Source organism: Oryzias latipes, chromosome 1 (assembly GCF_053564925.1).
Source record: "Oryzias latipes strain Hd-rR chromosome 1, Olatipes_Hd-rR_3.1".
Lineage (NCBI taxonomy): Eukaryota > Metazoa > Chordata > Actinopteri > Beloniformes > Adrianichthyidae > Oryzias > Oryzias latipes.
Genome location: NC_136237.1, coordinates 22,408,681 through 22,432,414, shown reverse-complemented (window position 1 = coordinate 22,432,414; position 23,734 = coordinate 22,408,681). Strand labels below are relative to the sequence as shown.

At 38.0% G+C, this 23,734-nt stretch overlaps 1 protein-coding gene across 1 annotated transcript in view; it reads left to right on the top strand.

The window, feature by feature from the left end:
- LOC144994257 (rho GTPase-activating protein 10-like) overlaps positions 1-23,734 on the top strand; it is a 48,346-nt gene that overhangs the window by 4,771 nt on the left and 19,841 nt on the right. Inside the window, exons 2-18 of the mRNA XM_078951378.1 lie at positions 6,484-6,579; positions 6,807-6,868; positions 8,418-8,489; positions 8,702-8,803; positions 11,962-12,072; positions 12,464-12,568; positions 12,947-13,076; positions 13,206-13,312; positions 13,399-13,493; positions 13,834-13,915; positions 14,306-14,348; positions 14,471-14,539; positions 14,889-14,963; positions 18,278-18,362; positions 20,091-20,149; positions 21,837-21,942; positions 23,213-23,372. Coding sequence (XP_078807504.1) covers positions 6,484-6,579; positions 6,807-6,868; positions 8,418-8,489; positions 8,702-8,803; positions 11,962-12,072; positions 12,464-12,568; positions 12,947-13,076; positions 13,206-13,312; positions 13,399-13,493; positions 13,834-13,915; positions 14,306-14,348; positions 14,471-14,539; positions 14,889-14,963; positions 18,278-18,362; positions 20,091-20,149; positions 21,837-21,942; positions 23,213-23,372 — 1,559 coding nt within the window. The remainder of the gene's footprint in view (positions 1-6,483; positions 6,580-6,806; positions 6,869-8,417; positions 8,490-8,701; positions 8,804-11,961; positions 12,073-12,463; positions 12,569-12,946; positions 13,077-13,205; positions 13,313-13,398; positions 13,494-13,833; positions 13,916-14,305; positions 14,349-14,470; positions 14,540-14,888; positions 14,964-18,277; positions 18,363-20,090; positions 20,150-21,836; positions 21,943-23,212; positions 23,373-23,734) is intronic.

Genomic DNA, 23,734 nt, shown 5'->3' with positions numbered 1-23,734 from the left:
TAAGTTTTAACAAAAGTTTTTTCTGTTGTTCTAAACACATTTGGGATTAAGGTTACGGTTAGGATAAGTTATATAATTTCCTTTTTCGGTCGATGGTGTCAGGCGTCATATTGTCTGCAGCCAGGTCCACGTTCTTGCCTTTGACATCAATGAAATGGCAGGTGTTGCTTATATTTCCATGTAGAAAAGATAAACTTTTTTAGCTGCTCTGGACTTGTCTTTTCTGTAGCTTCTTCCACTTGTTTGGTGTCCATGAGTAGGGCGTACGTAGCTCTGACTGGCTACCATGAAACATAACACTGACCTTACCCAATCAGAAACACTTGGCCTGTTGTTAACCCACCCAGCTTTCCTTGATGTCCCAGCATGCAAGTGGTGTGTTTGGTTTGCACAGTTTGTTTAATCAGTACAGGTGTTAAAAAAGTGAATAGAGTAATTTGGTGTTGAAAAAAATAGTCAAAAAATGACCACCAATTCCATCAACCCTACCACAAAGATTAGCACACGTCCTGTCACAGAGAGAGAAAAAAAATAGTCCGAAATGGAAAAATATCAAGTCTTTTGAGAATCTCTGCCTCATGGCAAGGTCATGTACTCAGAGGAACTACAGAAAAATCATGCCCGATTTTACAGACCATAGCATTTGACAAACAATGTTGGGCCTTTTGTTGAAGGATCTCCAAGGTTAATGAGTTCATTATGGACTCCTCTGCATGCCAAGTGGGCATTGTGGGGTCTAAGGTGAAGTCATCTCTGTCTCACAGCTAACACTTTGATTGAAGCAGGGTCATGTGACAGGGGACAATATCCACAAGCACACAACAGCAGAGCGGTACAGGGCTTGTTGCATCACCCGGGGCAAATTGTGACTTGTTTTTCCATGACTCTTTTTGACATCCAAACCTGCTGAAGGCGCTTCACGCTTTGAAATTTCCTTGGGGGCTCCAATGATTGTGACCAAAATTTTGACGTTTGCCCCTCTAGTAAGATATAACGCTGTTTACATATTTTTAAAGGTATGTTTAAACACAGCCAGAGAGTTTAATGGGTTACACATAAGCAGGTAACAGTGTGGTAAATCCACTCTCACAGAGCAAGTCAGCTTTCTTCTGACTCTCGATATGTGGACGTTGCTCTTATTAAACTGCCACATTTCTGCCTCCTCTCATAACAGATCGTATAAAATACCTCTTTTCTCACTCATCAGTTTGAACCTTTGAGCTCAATCTTGCTTTAGTACATGGTCTTCAGTGATTAGAGTTATGCTGGGATCTGGTTTTAGGAAACTAACCAATGCAAGTCGCTCAATATTACATTAAAACTGGTGGTTTTGCGGCCTTTTAACCACATTTCTATAAGACAAATCTTTCACTTTAGGTTTGACCTCAGAGTGGTCTGGTATGGGGTCAGGTTCCAGCACAGTCATTGTCTTCTCTCAGGCCGTCATCAATTCCCTCTGCTGGGACAGCTGGGAGGATGTCCCACTACACGGAAAGTCCTTGGATCTGAGAGGAAACATTCAAGCGGGGTCCGGGGCCTCCGAGCCATGACATGGAAGTGTCCACTGGTGGAGGAACAGGCAGATGTGCTTCTGTTTAATAGCCCCCACCATACACACAGGAACTGTGTCCTGTCTATGCTCCCTCAAACACATGTCATTGGTGTCTTTACTTCTTTATTTTTTTTATCTGATAAGCTTGCTAACTAGATTGCAGGAGCTCTTGTTTTCATGGATTATTGTTAATGGTTTGATTTCAGTTTCAGCTGCAATAATTTGAAAAATGAATTCAGGTGAAGTTGCAGAAGCTACTTTTGTTCTCCATTGTTACCTTATTTATTAAATCAGCCACAAAATGACTTGAGGAGTTTTTTTCCCCCCCTATTCTCATATTTCTCAGACATCCACGATGAAAGGTCTGTGTCCTGGGCAGACGAGCTTAACGGTGTTCCTGCCATGCTGCACTTGACTCACCGCTGCTCCCTGTAATCACATTACTTGTTCTGCCAAAGAGCCACATCACAATCTTTTATTAAAATTGCATTAGCACAAGACATGAACTCATGTGGGAGGAACGCTTTTTTTTTTTTTTTTGCTTTATCAGTCCCTGCAGACAGAGGTCAGCTGAAAAAGTGTGTTGCCTTGAAATCACTTGGAGCTCCTTTTTTCCTTTTGGATACAAACTCTTCTCCATTGCATTTCATTAGGAATTTTAATGCATAAGATGCTTGACACAATGATGCTGTGAAACTCGTGTGATCCTGGCTTTAAGACCGGATGCTGCCCCGCATAGCCTCACCCCGCACGCTTGTTTTGAAGATCAGGAAGTCATGGGTGAAGTAATGCGTGTATTGTGGGTAGGGAACACAGAGGTTAGAGAGGGGGGGGGAGTGTGGTGGGAAGAACTGGGTGAGCTGGCTTTGTCAGGGGCAAAGGTTGGAGGCAAGTGGAGCAGAAATTCAGCCTGGAAAAGATGGGAGAGTGAAACAGGAAGTTCTGTGGAAGGACATAGAAGACCTGGAATCAGGGAAGCTCTGATCTGATGAGACTGGACAAATCATAACAAACAACCCCCCTCATATATATGAGCCAGCATATACACAGTGGAGCTCTTTTGCAGTGCCCTTTGACACTAACGTACAGTTATTGTTTTGCTTTGGAAAGCCTTTGTTGGAGCATCCAGAACATGGCGTGGTTTGTTGTGCGCCTTTCACTGCAGAGTCAGGAAGAGAAAGTGCATGGAACTTAGGGTCACTATCATAGAGTCATGTGTTTTTGTCCTTCATTTCAATTCCTCTTTTGTTTTGACTGTGTTCAATTTAAATTGTGGGTTTCCATATGAATAATTTAAGAGTCATAAGTAGATTGAAGGTAATATCTAGGTTTCTATCTTACAATTAGCTTGACTAGTGATGCATTTATTTAAAAACCCACTGCAATCATTTTTTTTATCTATTTTAAAATTGTTTCCAGTTGTCTTTTAATTATAATTGTCATTTTTAGCAAAAATAAAAAAAACCTGTGTCGTTTTCTTTCTGCAGAAAGACAATAGTTCATTCGAAATGTACGTCTAAGTTGTGGGGGGGACTGTTGGCGCTCCCCCATTTCCTGTCCATCTATTTATTAGCTGTTCTGCTATAGCTTACAGCCCCTTACACACCCGCAACCTAACATTACTGGTGTAACAAAATATGGCTAGCATTATTGGAGCTATCTAGGTGGACAGTTTTGAGCTAGATGCCATGAATAAAGAAATACTCAAAAATACAGCCTCAGAAAAAGGCTACCAGAACATGTTAAAAACACCAAAAAACACAATTATCCTCAGAGTGGGTCTGTAAAACACAGCTAAAGCAAAGTTGACCCATTTTCTATGTGTCCTCCTGTAAAGCAACCTTGCCTTTTAACATTAGCCTGATATAGGTTGGGGTCTACATGACTCATGCTAAGAAGCCCGCACACATGGGGCCTCTGCCGTTCTTCAAAGAAACTAGCAAAGATTGACATTTCCCAGGTTTGCTGTGAAATGCCTTGCTTTAAAAGGCAAAAATTAAAGCAAAGCCGTTTTTTCCTCTTTTGCCTTGGAATCTTGTGTGTTCTAGTGTGTGCGGTATTTTTAATCTTGTGATAGCAGAGGGCAGCTATCGCTGCAATCAGTTATGTAAATCTCTCTTCTGACAAGACACCATCACTACTTTCTTCCTCCTTTTTGTTTAGAGGCTTTATGTTTATGATTATGTTTTTTGGGCTTTATGGGCTTTATGTTGATTTTCACAGCAAAACAAGAAATGCAGTGGAGTTCATGAAGTCTCTTATCAACAGTCAGTAAAAGCTGCACAAAGGGATGTGGATTGATGGCTGCAGAGGAAGGCGTGTTCTTACAGTACATATTCATTTAAGTGTGCCTGTCTGATAAAAAAGACATGTCTGTTTAATATACTCATAAGTTGTTATGTTAAAATGCCAAAAGACCCATGTTTCTTTTCTTTTTTATGAGGTTCCTTGCTTTATCTCGTATCAGGAGATCAGTGCATTCCAATGTCAATGAATACAGTCTCCGAAAGGTCAGACAGGTTTTAATATAATAACTTTTTTCAGCATAAAACAATATATTCAGAAAAATTAACAAAGCGTGCAGGAAGTCTGAATACCACGTGGTTTGCGGTTTTTTCTGCCTAGAGTAGCTCGATTCTAGACTGCCTTGATCTCATACAGGATACAATGAGTTGTTTACACTTTCAGGTTTGCTGAGGACCTACTGTAATGTTGCCAAAACATGCATTTATTTATAGATCAGCAGCTCGGTTTTCCAACCTACTTTCAGATGTTTTAGGCTCACTAACTGCAGCTGGTCTCTCACTAAGTCAAATGAATTATTTAGTTACGCAATTTAAAGACCCACTGCAATGAAAATCGTTTTACATGTTCTTGTAGCACTTTTCTCACAATGGAGGACATGTGCAAGGAAAATTCTGCTTAAAATGGCATTTCTGAATATTTCTTTATTAAAATCGTGAATCAGAAGCAGATTAAAAAAATCTGGCTCAAAACTGTACAGCTGGATAGCCCCAATATTGATCGCCATTTTTGTTGCACCAGTATTGTTAGGTTGGGGTTGTGATGGGCTGTAAGCTAGTGGGAGAGAGGGTAAACAATGGGATGATAGGTAATGAGGGCAGGCTTACTCTGCGCCAACATTCCCGCCCAGAACTCGGAAGCAAATTTCTAGTAAAATACTTAAGGCTAATAATACGGCTTTGCAGAAATATGTCCTAAAAAATAAATAATTTTTAAATTTTGCCTAGAAATGGCATAGTCATAGTTACAAGACCACTGGAAACGCTTTTAAAATAGATCAAAAGATGATCAGGTCGGACTTTAGTAACGCAGGCTTTAGCAGACCTAATGTATTAGTTTAAATTAGGAAAAACTTTATTTCACCATTATCCATTCACCTGTAATATTAAAAAGGCAAGATAATACGTATCTTTTGCTTCTGGTAGGAGAAAAACAGGCTAAGATAGTGAAGTAAGTTTAATTTAAAACGTTCATACTCATTTTGTGTTGTAGGCCCTAAAAACAGACTGTCTTTGTTAGACTTTTAAAATGATGTTGGCAAAAAAGCTTGGTCCTTTTCAAACACACTCTGGGGAAACCAAGACGAAAAGGAAAATGGAGAATGGCAAAAAAGCATTTGGGATCTGAGCTCAATCAAAATATAAGAGAAGAAAAAGTTGGGTGCATCCCGGACGGGTTGCCCCTTCGTTAAAGTGTTTTGCAGAGGCAAACATGGCAAACAACCCTGCAATCTTCCATTCATTCAGCTTTCAGTTTCAAAATCAGTGATGACAGGATTCATATCTTTGGCTGTCAGTATGATAAAAAAAAAGCACCGGAAAACCTTGTGTTTATACTGAAACCAAAAATGATGTTGCACAACTTCTTATTAGTTTCCTGTAACTTTGGGACGATATACATTTGAGTTTCTTAAAGAGTGATCATTAATCAGCTTCACATTGTTTAAAGAGAACAACTGAGGCAGAAGCGATGCCCTTTGCCTCTCCTCTCACATGCTCGGACTTTGAGCTGTAGATTTAATCCTTCAAAAGTATGAACACACGACCTAAACATCCTGCGGTGCTGGGTACTTTTGGATTTATAATGATTGATAATAACATGAAAGAAGCAAAACTGCTCAGATAAACAAATGTATGGAATTAATTTGTCATTGCTGAAAAACTTTATTGCAGACCATACAATAAAATAATAAATATAAAGCTAACTAAAATCAATTTCTGTGCTATTCCTGTAGATTTTGAAACAATTATTTCTGCCAATTCTAATCCTCTTGGTTTGCAGATATTTATTATATAATATGAATATATTCAGAGTTTAAAATACACAAATCTCTATTGGTACTAGTCATTGTCAAATTAAATCCATATACGGTACTCAGATGTACTTTGTACTATTTTTTACCAACTTGTTTGAAAAAGGTCAAATATTTTGCTTTGCAAAAGTAGATATTTTTAGTTTTTAGTTTGTCTAAGTGGAAAATAGTTTGCCTGCTATTCTTTTGCACCTGACTTGCACATTCATAACTGCATATACATGCTCTCTATTTTAACATAAAATAATAACATAAACCTGTGGTCTTTATCATAGTGATAGGCTGGGTGTGACCCTCACCAGGATGTAGCTAAATGTCAGCAAACAGTATTCAGGTTCAGTTAAATTTGTCAGACCCAGTTTTTAAGAGTCTTATTTATAGCTTTTATAAATTATGCCTTTTGCACAAGGATTTTTTTTCCAAATTTTTATTTTTTTCAGAAATTGAACTGTAATTACTCCATGTCTAGTTTAGATGATGTGTACTTTTAGCAGAACCGGGAGCTCCTCTTTTTGTAATTATCATCTTCAGAATTTGCAGTTTAAAAAAAAACAAATTGTTGTAACAATTTTCTCTTTTGAAAATGTCCTTTCAGAGCTCGGCATGGCACAGCGAAAGTTTGCCCAGTGCCTTGGAGAGTTTCAGTTTGAGTATATTGGAGACGCAAAGACAGATGATGAAAGATGCATCGGTAAGTCTGGGTTGTTTTTTTTTTTTTAACTAAACCACTGGTTTGGTTGAATCCACTCAGAGATGCACTTCAGATGTATGTTTACTGTTTCTGCTTCAGCAGACTATTAAGAACAGTTATTGGCGTGAGTGTGTAACCTATAATTATACGACACCAGTTTGCATCCGGAAAAGTGAGTCATTTAAAAAGTTCTTCTGCTTTTTTTGTGTCTTTTTTTTAATCTTCAGATGAGTCTGTGCAAGAGTTCTCTTCATTTCTCAAAAACCTGGAGGACCAAAGGGAGCTGATGGTAGGAGGAAGAACCTGTCAGAATCTGCACACAAAGCAAAGACAACAGTTGTGTGTGTCGAACCGACACAAAAAATGAGCAGGAATAATTCATCCTTATCCCCATGCGTCCACATATTGCGGTCACAAAACAAAAGATTTTGCATTAGAACTTGTGCTTCAATGCAAGCGATTATTTCTCTTTGTAGGAAGCTCGACTCAAAACTAGAGCTTTCTACCTTTCTACACACTTTTAAAATGTAAACAATCCCCCCAGTATGGACAGTGAATCAGACAGGAAATAAAAATGATGTGTATCTATCATATCAATATTCCTGTGCCTAAATGCATCTCTCCCTTTGCGTTTCATTCACCCCCTCGGTTGAAACATTGTGGTGTGGGTGTATTTCCGAAAAGCTCCCACCTGTTGCTGCCTGTATTTGGTGCTGGCATCTGTCTGGCTCTGTCATCCTCCACAAATCCAGACACACACTCATAATATATTTAACTCTAATAGAACCATGCAGACACAGAAGCCAGTAGACAGGACACAGTCATTCTCTGGTTTAGTTTTGCATATTGCCTCATGCTGCGATTAAGTAAGGGTTGGATTACATGCTTAGGGGTGACTTCAAAACAAAAAAAGAGGTATGTGTGCAGACTATTACATCAATATAGTAAACTGCAACCAAAAGTAGTCTAAGCATAGCAATATAACTGTTATCTTAAAGCTACTTTCTGGCTCAGACAGCAGTAAACGCTTGTCATTTGAAACTTTCTACTTCAGTGCAAGACGGTTCAAAGGCACACCTCTAAAGATGGTGGATAAAAAGCCGTCCTCTGTGAGCAGTTTCTGCAAGTTAAAATGAGAACTCACCACTTGAGGCAGAGATTATGCTGCGCCAGGCCCAGTTCACTACAGTAACCACTGCTCAGCACAGTGTGATGACATCATGCACAAAGCACAAAGCAAGCACAGGCGTGTTCGGACCTGAGCAGAGCTGGAGCACCAGAGGAAAATGCACACAGACCTCGCAACCTAGTTTAAAAAGATACAAGTGGAGCCAATAGGAAATGGCTGATCACTGTTTTCGGAATAGCTTTAAAAAGCAGCGTATCAACGCCTTTTAGAATGATTCATTTAAACTGCAAATACATTTTCATGTTTTTTTTTTCTGTTTTGCATGAACACTAATGAAAACAGGACAGTTTTTTTAATGGTTTACATTATCCTGTAATTATAAAAAAAATGGAAGAGAGATTTTTATAAAAAATGATGGTTGACATGTAAAGTTTCCTCAACCAAAATGCATTCAATAATTTTTCAGAAGAATTTAATCTACTTTATTATTGAATAGAGAAATAGATACATTTGAAACTTGTAAAAATGCTTTTTTCCCACCTGTCAACATTTACCAATGTATGCAACAGCCAGAATTTGCTTACACAAAATAATGTAATACTCAGATCAGCCTTTAAATAGCAGTGGATTTTCACATTTGATGACAATAATGATAACCTATTATTTTAGGGACCAATATAAGTAATGCAGGGTTCTGTTCTCTCCTTAGATGAGAAACATCACAGAAACATTAATGAAACCCCTGGAAAAGTTCAGGAAAGATCAGCTTGGAGCAGTCAGGGTAATGTATGACAGTCTGTAGACGTTTCTCAATCTTTTCTTGCTCTTTGTGGATCTTTTGTTATTTATTCTGCTCCGCTTTTCTTCCAAAAATGTCAGTGCGTAAAATTGTACTATTTAAATCACAAGACATGCATTATTTTAGCTTTTTTCCCCCTTTTTACATCCAACTGTTTTGTCTTTTCCATTCTTTAAATTGTGTTTTTTTTTCAGGCGGAGAGAAAGAAATATGAAAAGGAAACGGAGAAGTACTACAGCTCTCTGGAAAAGCTTCTGAACATGTCGGCAAAGAAGAAAGAACCACAACTACAAGAGGTATCTATCGTCCCTGAGATGCAACCTGCTAAATACCTTTCAATTTTTATGAAAGACTGGGTAAAAGCGCATGTTGCCAGCATGCCTTGCAAACACATGTTTGCCCATCTTGCTTGAAAAACAAACAAGGATGTTCTTCACCACAACTGCTTAGGCCCTCTTTGTGGTAGAGCTTTGCTTTGTACCTTGCAGAGCAGATTCTTGCAGTCTCGTCTGCAGTCGCGTCTACAAATTGTGATGATTTCCTAAAAGGAAGTGGTCCTCGTCTTTGATGTGCATGTTGTGAAAGCGTGTTGTGCAGGCCCACCAGTGAGGTGTAAACTTCAGTTCAGGCTCCTGACTATTCTCTGAATCTTGTGACGCTGGAGTCCGCTGTTCTGAGCTTTGTCACACGCGGCCAAACAGACCCGGAGAGATTCATTCACAGCCACGAGTCATGAACTGCTGTTACATCAACTCTCTGAACAGTGACTATATTATGAGCGCCAGTGTGGGAACTTTCATCTTACTTTGTTTACAGGAAAAACATTTGATCAAAATAATAAAGGGCACCTAATCCAGAGAATAACTATCTTTAAACATGCTTGATCTTTGTACAAGTCAAAAATCGGTTTCTGGCAAACTGTCAGTTTCTCTTCCTGTTGTTCCCGCTACTCTCTTTTACTGTGTTCAAATTCCACCCTAATCCCTTATTACAAAAAATCTATATAGTGCCGGACTAAATAGTGCCCTGGATTTTAAAAGCAATTCGGCCTGCATGCTCACTACTTTTCTTTTAAACGTCGACGTTATTGATTTCACGAAGTTAAAATCTAATTAAAATTAGTGTTTTATTTATTCATTTATGAATCCACTGTCTTCTGACGATACTAACGTTGGCAGCAAATACTTTTAAATAAATGTTTTGGGCAAAAATTGTTCAGACGCAGTGCATTGTGGTCTATATTCACCAATCTAGTGAGCATCGATGCACACTGGTTTCTCGCAGAGATTTCTTGGAAATTTCTGGGGTCACTTTTGGAATTGTAGTGTCGGACAGCACTACAAAATGGCGAACGCGCTATATAGTGCACTGTAGTGAGTAGTGAAGGAATTCGGACACAGCTTTCGCCTTTTTATCTACATGTGATGGAAAAAAAGACGCCCGATTACAAACTAGCTTCCACCAAGTCAGGTTATTTCAAGGGTTTGAAGGTGAACCACAGCGAGAGATTTGTGTTGTGTGCATTAAACTCATTATAACCCATTATTTTCACAGCATTTCAAACAATACCTGAATAAATTAATATGACACACTTTATTGAAACACAAAGACCAATAAGGTTTGAAAGACCACAAAATGGAGGTTTTTATGTTTGAAGGTGTTATGTCAAAGACATTTTGTTTCTGTGACTTCAAGTAAAAAGTGCCAGTAAGGAAAAAAAAAAAGTTCATTTGTTAAAAAGCATTTTAATTATACTTTTAATGCCAATTGAATCATTTTAGATAACAGAAATGAACTGTACTGTATCGCCACCAGTTTAGCTGAATCTTTTATGTATCGATTTGTGGACCATGTATCGAGCTGCTTATAGAATCATGTGAGGAGAAAAATTACACAACCCCAAAAAAAAGGTACTACTTTGCTTTTGTTTTTTTACACATTATATAGTGATTTGTGAAATTCAGGAAAGGAAAAAACAAATGGAGGTCTGGTTTTTCTTTATCTTTTTTATCGAATGATACACCAGACCATCTTTTCTAAGAGAAGAGACTGAGGCTAATCTTATTCCAAAAATCTTTGAAAGTATAGCTACTGTTTATGATTATGGCCGTGAGGCAAAATTTCCTTTAAGTTGTCAATTTACACTTTGCAACCCAGCCAGTGTTCTATGCAGCTTACAGCAAAATTAAAGTCACTTCAGATTTCTGACCCACTAGTTGTTGCATTTTTGCATCTTTGGTGGGGTCCTTGATTATTTATATGCATGTTTTATGTCCTAGAACTTTGAAGGGAGGTTTTTCGTAGTCCGCTTTGATAAAGTTGGATTGTGTCTATTTGCTGGTGCACATCTCCCTTTTTTAAACTTTACTGTGAGTCTGTCAAATAAACTCATTCAGACAGCATTTACCTTGATGAGTTATCTTAAAACAATCAATCAAAAAACTTTTTAAAACAATTTTATATCTTTTATTCTAACATCTGACATCATGAACGTTTTTAGAAAGGCTGTCTTTATGGGTAATTATTAAGTACGGAGATCTTAGGACCCACAAGAACGGGATACCTCAATCCTGGTTCTCGAGATCAACCAGCTTGCTTGTTTTATAGCAATCCCTTCTGTATTAAGTGCTGAAGACCTCCAGTGTAAAAGCTGTCTGCCAAACCACCTGTGCGAATCAGTGAAAGCTGACCTAACGGGATAAGCCGAAAGGTGAACAACAACCTGAATCAGATGTGTTTAGTCAATCAGAACTTGAATCACGTCATCCAGATCATCAGCGGCAAATGAAAGCATGAAAGAGCGGCAGAGTTCAAGGACGGCCCTGAACTGAAATATTCGTTCCTAGACTTGGAGTTGCAACTCCCATCATCTGATTGTTTCTACCGGTCAACCTTCACAGGCTGAGCTGTAAAGACAAAGTACCTTGATTTCTCCATTTCTTGAAATAACTCAATTATTATTGATTACAAGCAGAACTGGGGACTCGACTCTGTGTTTCTCCCTGCACACCTCCTGTTTCTGGAAAGAACAGAAAAAAGTTCAAGTCCACACTCTGCAGACAATTATAGGGCGTGCCAGAGGTGGATAACTCTGGCAGAAGTGGTGTGGGAAGAATCCCCTCGTCAGCCATCAGCAGCTGGGAGCAGTCACGACCCTCATCTTGGTGGATGATTGTCAGAAGTAGAGCTAAGCCATGTGCTGATGCCTGGACCTACATCTGTACCATAGAAAGTCAACACAGGACTCCTTCATTGCACTTTTCTTGCATAACTTTTGGTGCTATCATTTTCAGTTTAAATCAAAAGGGATTTAATGTTGAATTAAAAATAATTTCAGATTGAAGTGATGCTATACCAAGAAAAACCTGCAGCTTCCCATACTGAAGTATACTAGACTGTTTCCACTTATCCATCAGAGGCTATAATTATCTTGGTTTGTTTCTTCCACCTCCAGGCAGACATCCAGGTGGAAACTATGAGGCAGCACTTTCAAGAAGAGTCTCTAGACTACGTGTGCAAGTTACAGGAGATCCAAGAACGAAAGAAGTTTGAATGTGTGGAACCTGTAAGTGACATGAACGTCCTCCAAAAAATATGCTGTCTGTCTTAGGCCATCATCAATGAATCCCTATGAACATCGTACTAAATAACATCTTTCAAAATGTGCCTTAGAAATCTACCAGGGAAATATTTAGGATATTTAAACGAAAAAGATGTTTTCAGAAAAGGTTATGCTGGTGTAGAAAGTTTTCTGAATGTTTTTGAGTTTTAGGACATCGTTTTTGTACTTTTGCTTATTCTTGGAGCATCGTTGTGTTTCAGAAAAGATAAAAGGATAGTTCCTGCTCGTAGAGATTACATCTCCGGTTGTAAATGTCACTAGTCGCTGTTTGCTGGTTGGAGATGGTGAAGCTGTTCTGCTGGACTTAAACATCTCTATCTCTGATCTGTTGTAGATCCTGGCCTTCTTTCAGACAGTCTTCACTTTTTACCATCAAGGCTACGAACTCGCCAAGGACTTTGAATATTACAAAAGATCACTACAGATCAGTATTCAGAATGTAAGAGGTGTTCATGTTCTCTCACTATAAAAAAACACAGATTTATAAAAGGTGTTTTTCTTTAAAAAAATAAAGAAATAATTTTAAAAAGCTGCTGAAAAAAGCCTTTTTATTGCTCTTTGCTGCAGGTTTCCTGGTTACCTAATGGTTTTTGTTCATTCTTAAAATAAAGTGCAGGTTTCCGTTTTACATATTAAAGCAGGTGTTTTTCTTTATTTTGTCCTCATTTCAATAGATTCAAACCTCCAAAAACATTTCATGGCCTAGCTGGGACTTTTTGAGGAAGTCCTTCAGATTTTTAAGGGCAATGTTGGGCAAGTCGTTTTCTTTTGGCTTCAGCAAGTCACTTCCTGAAAGTTCTTTTCTTTTTTTTCCCAGACAAGGAGTCGATTTGAGGGCGCACGGTCAGAGGTATACGAGCTGATGAAAAGGACCAAGCAGGCGCCCCAGGAATACAGACAGACTAGTTCCATTAGTTGTGAAGGCTATCTTTATGTACAGGAAAAGCGTAAGGCTGTTTTTCTCCGAGAGTGACTTTTCAAACACTTTAGTAACAGACATAAAAAAATACAGAATCAGCTGTTTGAAGCAGATATGTGGGTGAAAACAATTTTTCTTTTCCTTAAATTTTTTTCAGGACCGCCTCCATTCGGCTCAAGCTGGGTCAAACGTTACTGCACATTTGTTAAAGAGCAGAAGATCTTACACATGGTGACTTTTGACCACAGATCAGGTGGAAAGATTGTAAGTAATCATAAAATCTGTGCTTTTCATTGTACATTCTAATTTTTTTGTTTTTTTTAAAGTGCGTGAAATTAATTTTTTTTTAGGGAGAGACGGAGTCTGTCACACTAAAATCCTGTCTGCGTAAAACCACCGACACCTTGGACAGGAGATTCTGCTTAGAACTGGATATAACAGATCGGTACGTCAGTGCTGGTTCTGGTCTGTAAATGCTGGATTTACAGAAGATAGTTGTAGTGTAAATGTAGGTTGTGTGTACATTGTTCTATCTTACTCAAACTCTATGCCCTGTTTGGATTTGTAATGTTAATTAAAGAGCGGTACATGAGGTCACATATGCATTACTGCTTTCTTGAGTACCATACGTCTGGTCCTAAATTGTTGTTTTGTCGTCTGAAAAGACGTTTAAGTTATAAACATGCAAATACTCTTACGCAGACCATTTTAATGTATGTTTTTTGAGACTAATGCTACGATTTTTGACCGTTTTTGGCCTAATGTGGATTTTTCTCTCCCCCCAGGCCCGGGACGGTGTTTACAGTGCAGGCCCTGTCTGAAGATGACTTCAAGTTTTGGATGCAGGCCATGGGTGGGAAGGAACCTGTGAGTCAGTTTCTACAGTGTCGTCATCTTAACACATATCCACTCACTTTTACTTTTTCTTTGTACCTTGGAGTGTCATGGTTACCTTTACATGTGTAAATGACTGTATTCAAAAACAGAGTTTAGGTTGGCGCTTTAAGAGGAGTAAAGACCTTTCTGTTGGAGATACATGATCTGCTTATTTGTGAGGTGCTTTTTTTTCTGTGCATTTTCTCTAGATGTACATGCCAACTTGTTTAGTAATTCTAACTCGATTCCGCAGTTGCTTGTCTGTTGTCCAGAACATACTTTCCCTCTCACAGCTGTGACCCCAAGAAGGAGGAAAGTGAAATGAAGCGTAAAAAATGAGTGGAGCCAGCTAAACGTTTTTTTTTTCTATCCTTTTATCAGACTGGAGGCTATCTCGGGAGGACTCTTTCAAAAGAAAGAGGAAGTACGTTTCAAGCTGATATCCATTTTTGTCATCGATAATAGTGTGTTAAAACGAATTTTACAAAATTCCAAATTGCATTGACTTCCTGAACGCTTCCTTTTGTCTTCTGTCTCTGTGTGCAGTCGACGCCCAGTTGGATGATGTGGGCTTGAATTTTGTGAAGAATTCTATCAGTGCGATTGAAGTGCGAGGTACAGAGATCTTTTACCATCCCTTCATGATAAGGTGCCTCTTTTGAACACAAGAGGGCAGACATTTTCCAGTCTTGAGACCGAGGGTGCATGAGCTGAAGTCCTGCTCTGTAGGCAAACAAATGCATTTCATTCTGTTGTACTAATGTTGTAATGATGTACCTTCCATGGCCACACAGTTATCTGACTTCATTTTTATGAAGAAGTTGTCTTACTCTCTGGTATTTTTTTCATTGTGACTATTTTTGAGGAATGCAGAATTTGGCTGTAAACACAAATTATTGATTTAAAAAAATAGCTTTTGCCACTTTTCCGTATGTGGTTTAATAATATAATTTGTCTTTATTAGGAATTAATGACCAAGGCCTGTACAGAATTGGGGGGGTGAGCTCCAAAGTTCAAAAGCTTCTATCACTAATGATCGGTAAGTTTTTGTTTTTTGTTTAAGTGTCTTTAAATATAAATGCTTATAGAGAACATTCATGACAAAACCCTCATTAAACTGAGTGGCGTGCTGGTTGAAACTTGTTTGCTCTTAAATACCCATTCTGATGAAAGCGGTGTTTTGGATTTTTTTACATGTTCTTGTGGCATCTTTCTGATGATGGAAGACATATGTGAAGAAAATTCCACTTAAAATTGCCTTTCTGAGTATTTATTTATTTAAATTGTTGTTAATCAGGAGCTCACATCTGGCTAACATCACATCTGGCTCAATACTATAGCTGGATTGCTCCAATATTGCTCACCATTTTTTGTTGCACCACTAATAATAGGTTGGGGGGTATGAGGGGCTGTAAGCTAGCAAGAGAGAGGGTAAACATATGGATGATGGGAAATTGTGGCAGGCTTTCTCCGAACCAACAGTCCCGCTCATAACTCACAAGTTAATTACTAATGAACTTCTGCCGCTTTGCTGAGACTATGTCCGAGAAAGCGACAGAGACTTTTTATTCTGGCTAAAAATGGCATAATCAAAATTAAAAGACTACTGTGAATGCTTTGAAAATTGATAAAAGATGATTGGAGTGAGACTTTAATAAGCTGGAACTGGGGTGTCCTTTAAAATGGAGTGAAAAGACTCACCCTATCTTCATCAGGCCTTTCTAAAGTACAAGTGGCAGTGAAAATATCTGCCTGGATTTCATTCCCATCAATCTTCATCCTCCAGATGACCAGACCGTGCCTGTTTAATTCGCATTCCGATCTTTTTTTGAGTTTTACCTCATCATAAGAGCACTAAGACAGGCTCTCTTGCGCTCATTTCAGGCGCTCTCTGTCAGTTGCCTCTCTCAATTTCCTTTATGCCTCTCTCTTGCCTTGATTCCCTTTCACTAAACTCCTTTTCCTACACAGCTTGCCCTGTGTCCTTTCCGCAGCTCTGTCTGCTGCGTGGTTTCCTGCTGTCTCCAGCAGACACCGGCTCACTTTCAGCTCTGTGTTCAGAATGACAACGAACTCAGGCAGCCGCCAGCCTGTCTCAGTCTCTCCCCCCCCCCCTCAAACCTTCCCACCTCCCAACCTGCCGACTAACGCTGTGGAGCCCTTCAACGCAGGGTGGCAAGACTTCAATAAGTTTATCTTTTTTTAGAGTTTGAAAATACTTTCAAAAGTTTTCATATAGAATTATAAATAAAGAAGGAAAACTAAAAGTGACGTTTGCCCCAAAAATATTTGCGAGTATCTACAACATGACTTGTTTTCTTATTTCTAGATTTAGTTTTTCAAAATTAAATTCAGAATTATAAATATTTGCAGTAGTTTGCAGCAAGTGGGTTAAATAAAGTTTGAAACCGGAGTGAAATCAGACTTCGAAAGACTCCACTATGCAGTTTTACTTGGCAAACAGCACCCAATAAGCAAGGACACAGAGATAAGAACTCTCCTTTGATATTAAAGTACAAATAAACAAAGAGGTAAGTATTAAATGACAGCATCACAGCAAGATGTCTGTAATAGAGAGTTGTTTGTTTTCCAGACAATAAAAGCAGCTTAAGTTAAGGTTTTAGATATTACTGTAGCAAAGGATCATTTTGAAGATATTACAAAAAGTGAAAAAAATGTGATTCATCATTTTTTTATGACTAATCGATCAAATATAACATTAACTGATGGATTATCCTGTATTTATGCAGTAAACGATCTGAGAGTTCAAAATTGAGGTTACTTCCTCCTCTGTAAAGTAGCATCTGTTTGAACAGCACCTTGATGTAAGGCCTATTAACTTTAGAGAGTTCACCCAACTTGAAAAAATAAAGAAAACATTTTTCCACTTTTATATATTTCTCACAGTGTTCCCGAAAGACTGAAGTTTTTAATCTTGAAAGCCATCTGCTAACGTGGCCTCTGGACTGATGCTTTCCAAGCTGAGCCTCAGGGAGTCCTTCTGTTCAGGCTGGGGAAGAAAAAAAAACTTCAGCTAATTGTTAGAATATTGCAAATAAATCCAATATTCCCCATAAATCCAGTGCCAGACTTATCTTTGGCCAGGATTCTTGCTAAGCTTTTGTCAGGTAGCTGAAAACGAAGTACAAGGCTGGAATGTGGAGGATGGAATGCTGATTGGGCTGCAGAGTGGTCACAGGTGAAACAAATTGCAACTGTTTATAGTTTTAAAACGCATAACTGAGAGTGATTCTTTTGCACCATTGCCACTTTATAAATGCTGTCATAAAAAGAAGGCTAAAAGTTTGTTTTATTCAGCTGTTAGGACAGCTTTTAAAGCCACATTGGTTTCTGAGCAATTTTAACATTTACTTTATGATTTGAACTGAATTTTTTTGTGTAAATCCCGCAAAAGATTTCCGTTGCTATGTATATTTACAATCTTTCTTGATTTAAAAAAAAAAGGAGAGAAAAAAACTAAAGTCCTAGCTAGATTGTAGTTTTTGCTTAATCTTATCTTATGTCTTTAATATTTATCTAAAATCAAGGAGGCTGGATAATTTACCAAGCCTCTTATTTTGAAATTTGTAAATCGTAATTTGTAAAAGAAAAATTCAGTGCATGCATAGAAATGCCAATAAAACTTCACAAAATCAGCTCATAGTCTATCATGTTCACATGCTTTACATGTCAGGCAGGTTTATGACAATGTTCAACTAATACATTAGAAACAATTATGAGAAATAAATGTACATCAGATTCACAGAATAAAGGGAACTTTTTTATTTTATTTTGAAAGTACTGAATTGAGTGTGTCATACAGATGAACCTAAAAAAGTTGATCTTTATTTTCAAGACTTTCTGACAGTGGCTCTTAGAGAGTTACTTTCTGGTTGGTTAAATAAAAGAAAGATACTCTATTAAGAGACAATTTGTCACTGTTAATGATAACATCAAGGTCATCCCTGGAACACTCCACATTCTCTGTAAGTTGTTAGAGATCACTAAAGATCTCTGAATCTGCAGCATAACACCCCCTCGGAGTCTCAGTGGAGTTAGTTCAGTAGCCGGGGATTAATTAAACTTTTAATGAGTGTAGGACCAGCAGCTCTCCACAGAAGCGTCAGCTTTCCTTCCACATCTGCAGGGACTACACTCAGCTCCAAGGCTTGTAACATGCTTTTATCCCTATATGGGTAATTCACAGTTACATATTTATTTTTATACATTCACACACTATCTTGCAACACACTTTTGGTTGCTGTGCAAAGATGTGTGTGAAAAAGTTGTTGCCGTCTTCTTACAATCGGTCAATATTGTATTTTTTAGTGAATTGTTGATTGCCTCCTTTAGATGAGAAGAGCAAAGAAGTGGATCTTTCCGCCAGTGAAGACTGGGATATTAAGACAATAACAAGTGCGCTGAAGCTTTATTTGAGGTAAGATTAAACTTAAGTCAATATGCTCAGTCTGCTATGATAAACCTTTTGCAAGGTAGTAATCTCTAAAGTCATGGCAGCATTATTCTAAACTTGTCAATTTGCTGAAATAGTCGTTTATAATGTTTTTTTTAATTGCATTTTATTTTTAAGAACTAAGGGAAACTTTCTGGTTCAGCCCAAAGAAGTCAATAATTCTTTGTGACAGTGAACTCTGGAAGAATTCTAACTTTATTTTGACTGGTTTGCAGGAGTCCTGCAGAAGGCAAATCTTACCTTTTATGTGCAAAATAGTTAAAGAAACATTCAAAACATTTGTTGGTGCTTTAAGAAATTTGATTTTGAATTGGATTTATGAAGCAGAACACCAAACTTTCTTATAATTCAAACATATCTAGCTTTCGAAGCAACAACTTTTTTATTTATTTATAACGTCATCTAAGTATTTTTCCAAGCTACAATGGCTACTAATTTATTTATTATTAGCTTATATGAAAATTATTACCTGCTGCAATAAGTTTAGGCTTATTGGAAGTCAGGTTGTTTCAAGCACAATACATTTTGTAAAATGGGAAATATTCTCATTCATCACGTAATAAACATAAATGGAATGAGCTGTTATTATTCTGTATATCTTGTATCATGAAAACCAGTTACACAGGTATGCATGTGGGTCACCAGCTGGAGACAGAAGCGTCTCACATAGACACTGATTTCTCCTTTAAGAACAAGATAAGATCAACGTCTAGACTACTCAGTTTTATCAGACAACAGTTTAAATAGCTGCACGTTCAGTTTTGGTTTTATTTTTACTCTTAAGCTCCTTGTGAACTAAATAAAAAATCAGTTTTTCCAGTCTTATTGACTGTACTGTATTAAGTTGCTTTTCAAATTTAGCTAATGTCTCTCTAGTGAAGTTCAAATTAAGTTTGCACTGTTTTTAGAAGTTGTCCAACTTCATCCAAAGCCCTTTTCGAAATTTGCATATAGTGATTTATATTGCTGTTTAAAATGTTTATTTTTTTTATTTTATCAGTTTGAAATAAATAAATATAAATAATAAAGTAAATGGTTTCAATGAAAAATGTTAGTTGTATGCTTATTATCTCCCTTAGGTTGGTTTTAGTATTTTTACTGTCATTTTCTTTGATTGGTTAGATTTCCTCACTGAGTAGAAGTTTGCGCCTTTGAAGTGACAGACTTTTATTTTGAAACCAGAGTACAAGATGTTTGTTGAAACGATTTTAAGGATAATGGATCTCTTTCAGTTTGTCACATTTGGGAAGTTTCTCTTTTACCGTCGTTGATTTTGAGAAATTATTGTATTCCTAATAAATGTTGAAAGCGCCATCCAGTTTTTTAATGAAAGGAAGGAAATGTTTTAAATATTGTCTCAATATAGTGCAACTGTAAGAGTTAAACTAATGTTAAAGCTTAATAACTTGTGTTAGCATTTACGTTTAGTTATCAAAATGTCGGTGTTATATCATTTAATTTCCTTGCAAAAATAAAGCAACGTCAAATGTGTTTCTCTGAGTCTTCTGGTCCCCGTCCAGCTGAGAGTACCTACATTTGAACTTGGTTGTCTGGACACATGCACGCTCTGATTCCTAACTCCGTGCTGATCACATTAATCATTGTTTTGAACAGGCCAGCTATTTCTTGCTCCCTCAGCTCACTCCGGACCTCCGTTTACCCCCTATTTATGCTTCTTTTCTCTCTTTGAAGGAGCCTGCCAGAGCCTCTGATGACCTATGGACTTTACAAGGAGTTCATCAGCCTTGCGAGTAAGTTGGTCTTCCTCGTGTGCCCGCTCTTCCTCACTGAGCAGAACTGCAGTTCATTTTTTTCTGTGCAGCTAAAGTTTATGTTAGATACAATTATTTGTACATAACATTAGAAGAAGCTTAAACTTTAACAGTTATTTTTTTATTTCATTTTTCCCAATTTTTTGTTCAAAAGAAAATTTTGTTGACTTAAAATGATGGTGTAAAAATACGGTTTTCCACAATTTACCACTTCATATAATATTTTCTTTAAATATTTAATCTTGTGACTGTCATTTTCTGTGGTGAAATTCAGCTTTCCATTTTATTTTGTTGGACTTCCCCTTTATATAACAGCGTTGCAGATACTAGACATTCAAATAGAAGCCAGTGTTGGCTCGTGTCCATTTTTGAATGTACTCCGTTCTTGTTTAAACTGTCTACTAAATATATGGCTTAATAAGTCATTACCAATTTGGCATGGAAACCATCCAGTAACCTTCAACAACACAAAAGGCATCGTGTGTTTTCTTGCTTTTTTTTTTTCCACCCACAGGGGAAAAAATTGTATGAAATGCTTTTAAAGCCAGCTGAACTTGAATCTTATTACAACAACTGCTATAATTGGATCAGGTTTGACATTTTTATCAGGCATGTGCAATGCCCCTCACAAGGATGAGGTGGGGGGTAGGGGGTGGATTAGCAATGGATATATTTTTTCTGATAGATGACAACATCCATAAGCAGCATTTTGAACGTTTAAATCCATGTCGTTCCCATAGTAATGATATTTTGTGTGTCTGTGTTTGTTGGCGTGTGGGCGGTCAGATGCCCATGTGTGAGGAAACGTTTAAGGGTGGATTTAGGAGGTTTTAACACAACCCTTTTATACCATAGAAACAGTAGCGTAAAACTGCCAGCATAGTAGGCCCTCCTGCCAAGTCTTCAGCGCTTATATCACCTTCGCACCTTTTCTTCGTTTATTCCAGCAGAAATTTCGTTTTTTCCCCAAATCCGTTTTAGCTCAAGGTGATCACATTCCATGACTGTGTCTTTAAAGGAGACTTTTGCTCAGTTTTTCGTTTTTTTTTTACCTACTTGGAAATAATTTTAATGAACTTTTGAAGCATTATTTATGATGTTGTCACTAAACTTCCACTCCTTTTTTTAGTGGCCTTTTTCTCATGATATATGACATAATGCAATTCTAAGTATAATTTTTTCTAATTAAGTGACTACGACAAGCCACAAGCTCCCTCCCCCGCTACATTCTGATGCATCTGCTTGTACACATCCATGGACGTCTTTGTTTTCTGTCTCAAAACTGAACGGCTGGTTGGCTCCAACATTGCTCACCATTTTTGTTGCACCGGTAACGTTAGGTTGGAGTTGTAAGCGGCTGTAAGCTAGCAGGAGAGAATGTAAACAGATGGATGAAGGGGAAGGGAGCGGGCTTACGCTGTGCCAGCAGTCCCGCCCACAATTCAGAGGTGAATTTCTAATGAACTTCTCCTCTGGAGATACTATGTCCTAGAAAATGACACAGGTTTTTGGTTAGAAACGGCATTATTCCAAAACCACTGGGAACAATTTTACAGTAGATCAAAAGAGGATCAGAGTTGGACTTTTAATGAATAAAATATGATCTTTGCTGTGAAGAGTGTTGGGAACTCCTTGTAATCTCTTGTACACGACTCTTTCTAAACAGAGGGGGACAGTCCTGAGTCTCGCATCCAAGCCGTCCACTGCTTGATTCACAAGCTCCCAGAGAGAAATCGACAAGTCCTCGGGCTGCTTATGAAGCATCTGGCCAAGTGAGTGGTCATAGTTCGCAGAGTCTCCACCTCCTGTCTCTCTCAGCTCTCTCTTCCTGCTCCTCGTGTCTGTCTCCTCATTCTCACTCCACATGCTTTTTTCTCTCCATTTCCTTCACTCCTACTCTCTTCACTCCCCCTTCCCTGCTGTCACTCCATCTCCTCTCCGTCTACTCTCCGACTGCTGGGTATGACAATTTATGCTGCTCATGCCTAACATTTATTTTTCTTTTCTAACTTTCTCTGGAATCTTGCAGACATAAACACAGGTTAATATTGTTATAGTTATTAGGGAGAGCAGCTATGCATGTGAAGCACCAGATCTTTGTGCTGCCAGACCGTTGGGTCACATCAACTGTTCCTACAGCACTGGATACACCCATGTGCCTCACTCCTTTCTACAATTTGAGCTAGAAGAAATAATATTAGCTAACATTACAAGCTTTAACCTCAGCTATCTTTTATAAACTAAATATGAGCAAATTGAAGATAAGTAAATAATCCCCTCTCCCTTGGGCGCTGTAAGTCTGCTGGAGCTTCTATCATAGAAAACCACAGCAGAATCAAGCGCTGGTAAAAAAGACAGCGCTATTGAAATTGAATTTGGATTATCCGGCGTGAAATTCTCCAGACTGGGAAGTGGAATATTTTTCTGAAGTTGGCATGTGTGCATGTCCTGCAGGGGAAGGAAGTGAAGCCAGAATTTCACACTTCTATCTGAAATGGTTATAAATGAGAGTTGTCACCAATATTTTTTTTTGTCTTTTGAGGTATCCTTTGAAGCTATTTAAGTGATGGGTTGTATATCCTCACATTTTAAACTTGGAGTCAGTTGGTGTGTCCAGATGGCAACAGAAAATAATTATTTTCACTGCTTTTTTGACTACCTATGATTAAATAGGATGCACCAAAGATCCCCAAATTGTAAAATGCATAAGAGAGAATTCTGTAGTTTCAGTTAGCAGTAACTCACATGAATATTTTAATGAGCAGCGGAGCAGCAAGCTGCTGCTCAGTAAGGAGCAACTGAAATATATGTTTTAAGGATTTAAACTTGTCCTCTCACATTTATGGAATTCATCTTTCAGGTATCAATATGCATTTATGTGCTGTTAACCTGAGCAGAGGCATGCTGCTGTTTCACTTTCAGATTTAAGGAGACTCATCCACCACAGATTCAATGAAGCAGCTTTAGCCAGTCGTCCTGTGATTCTTCAGTTGTGCTATCTGGCTGAAAAAAATAATCCTAATACGTTGTTTTTTGTGTCAGTGTGGCAGCGCACAGCAAGCAGAATCTGATGACTGTGGCCAACCTGGGTGTGGTGTTTGGTCCGACATTGATGAGGCCGCAGGAGGAGACGGTCGCTGCCATCATGGATCTAAAGTTCCAAAACATTGTGGTTGAAATCCTCATGGAACACCATGAAAAGGTAGCTTTCAGATTCATGTCTAGCTGTGTGGACCAGAAAGTTTTCCATGTTTAAGAAAAGAACATAAAAAAACAAATGAATTTGCTTTGTTACTCAATCTTGTCACTCAAACTTGTACAAAAAAGAAAAGTTTGCACTTTCTTTCATCCACTTGGTTTAGTGAGGTCTTATTGAGCATTTTTCACAAGCATCCTATTAAAATAACCATTATACGTATTCATTTGCTCATCAAAGATTTTTTTAATCTGACAAAATATTAAATCACATGAACAGACAATAAATTGGATAAACAGTTTATTCGGCATCACTTTAATTTTTACCTATACCTATACTGGTGACCTACAAATGTTTGATTCTAAAGC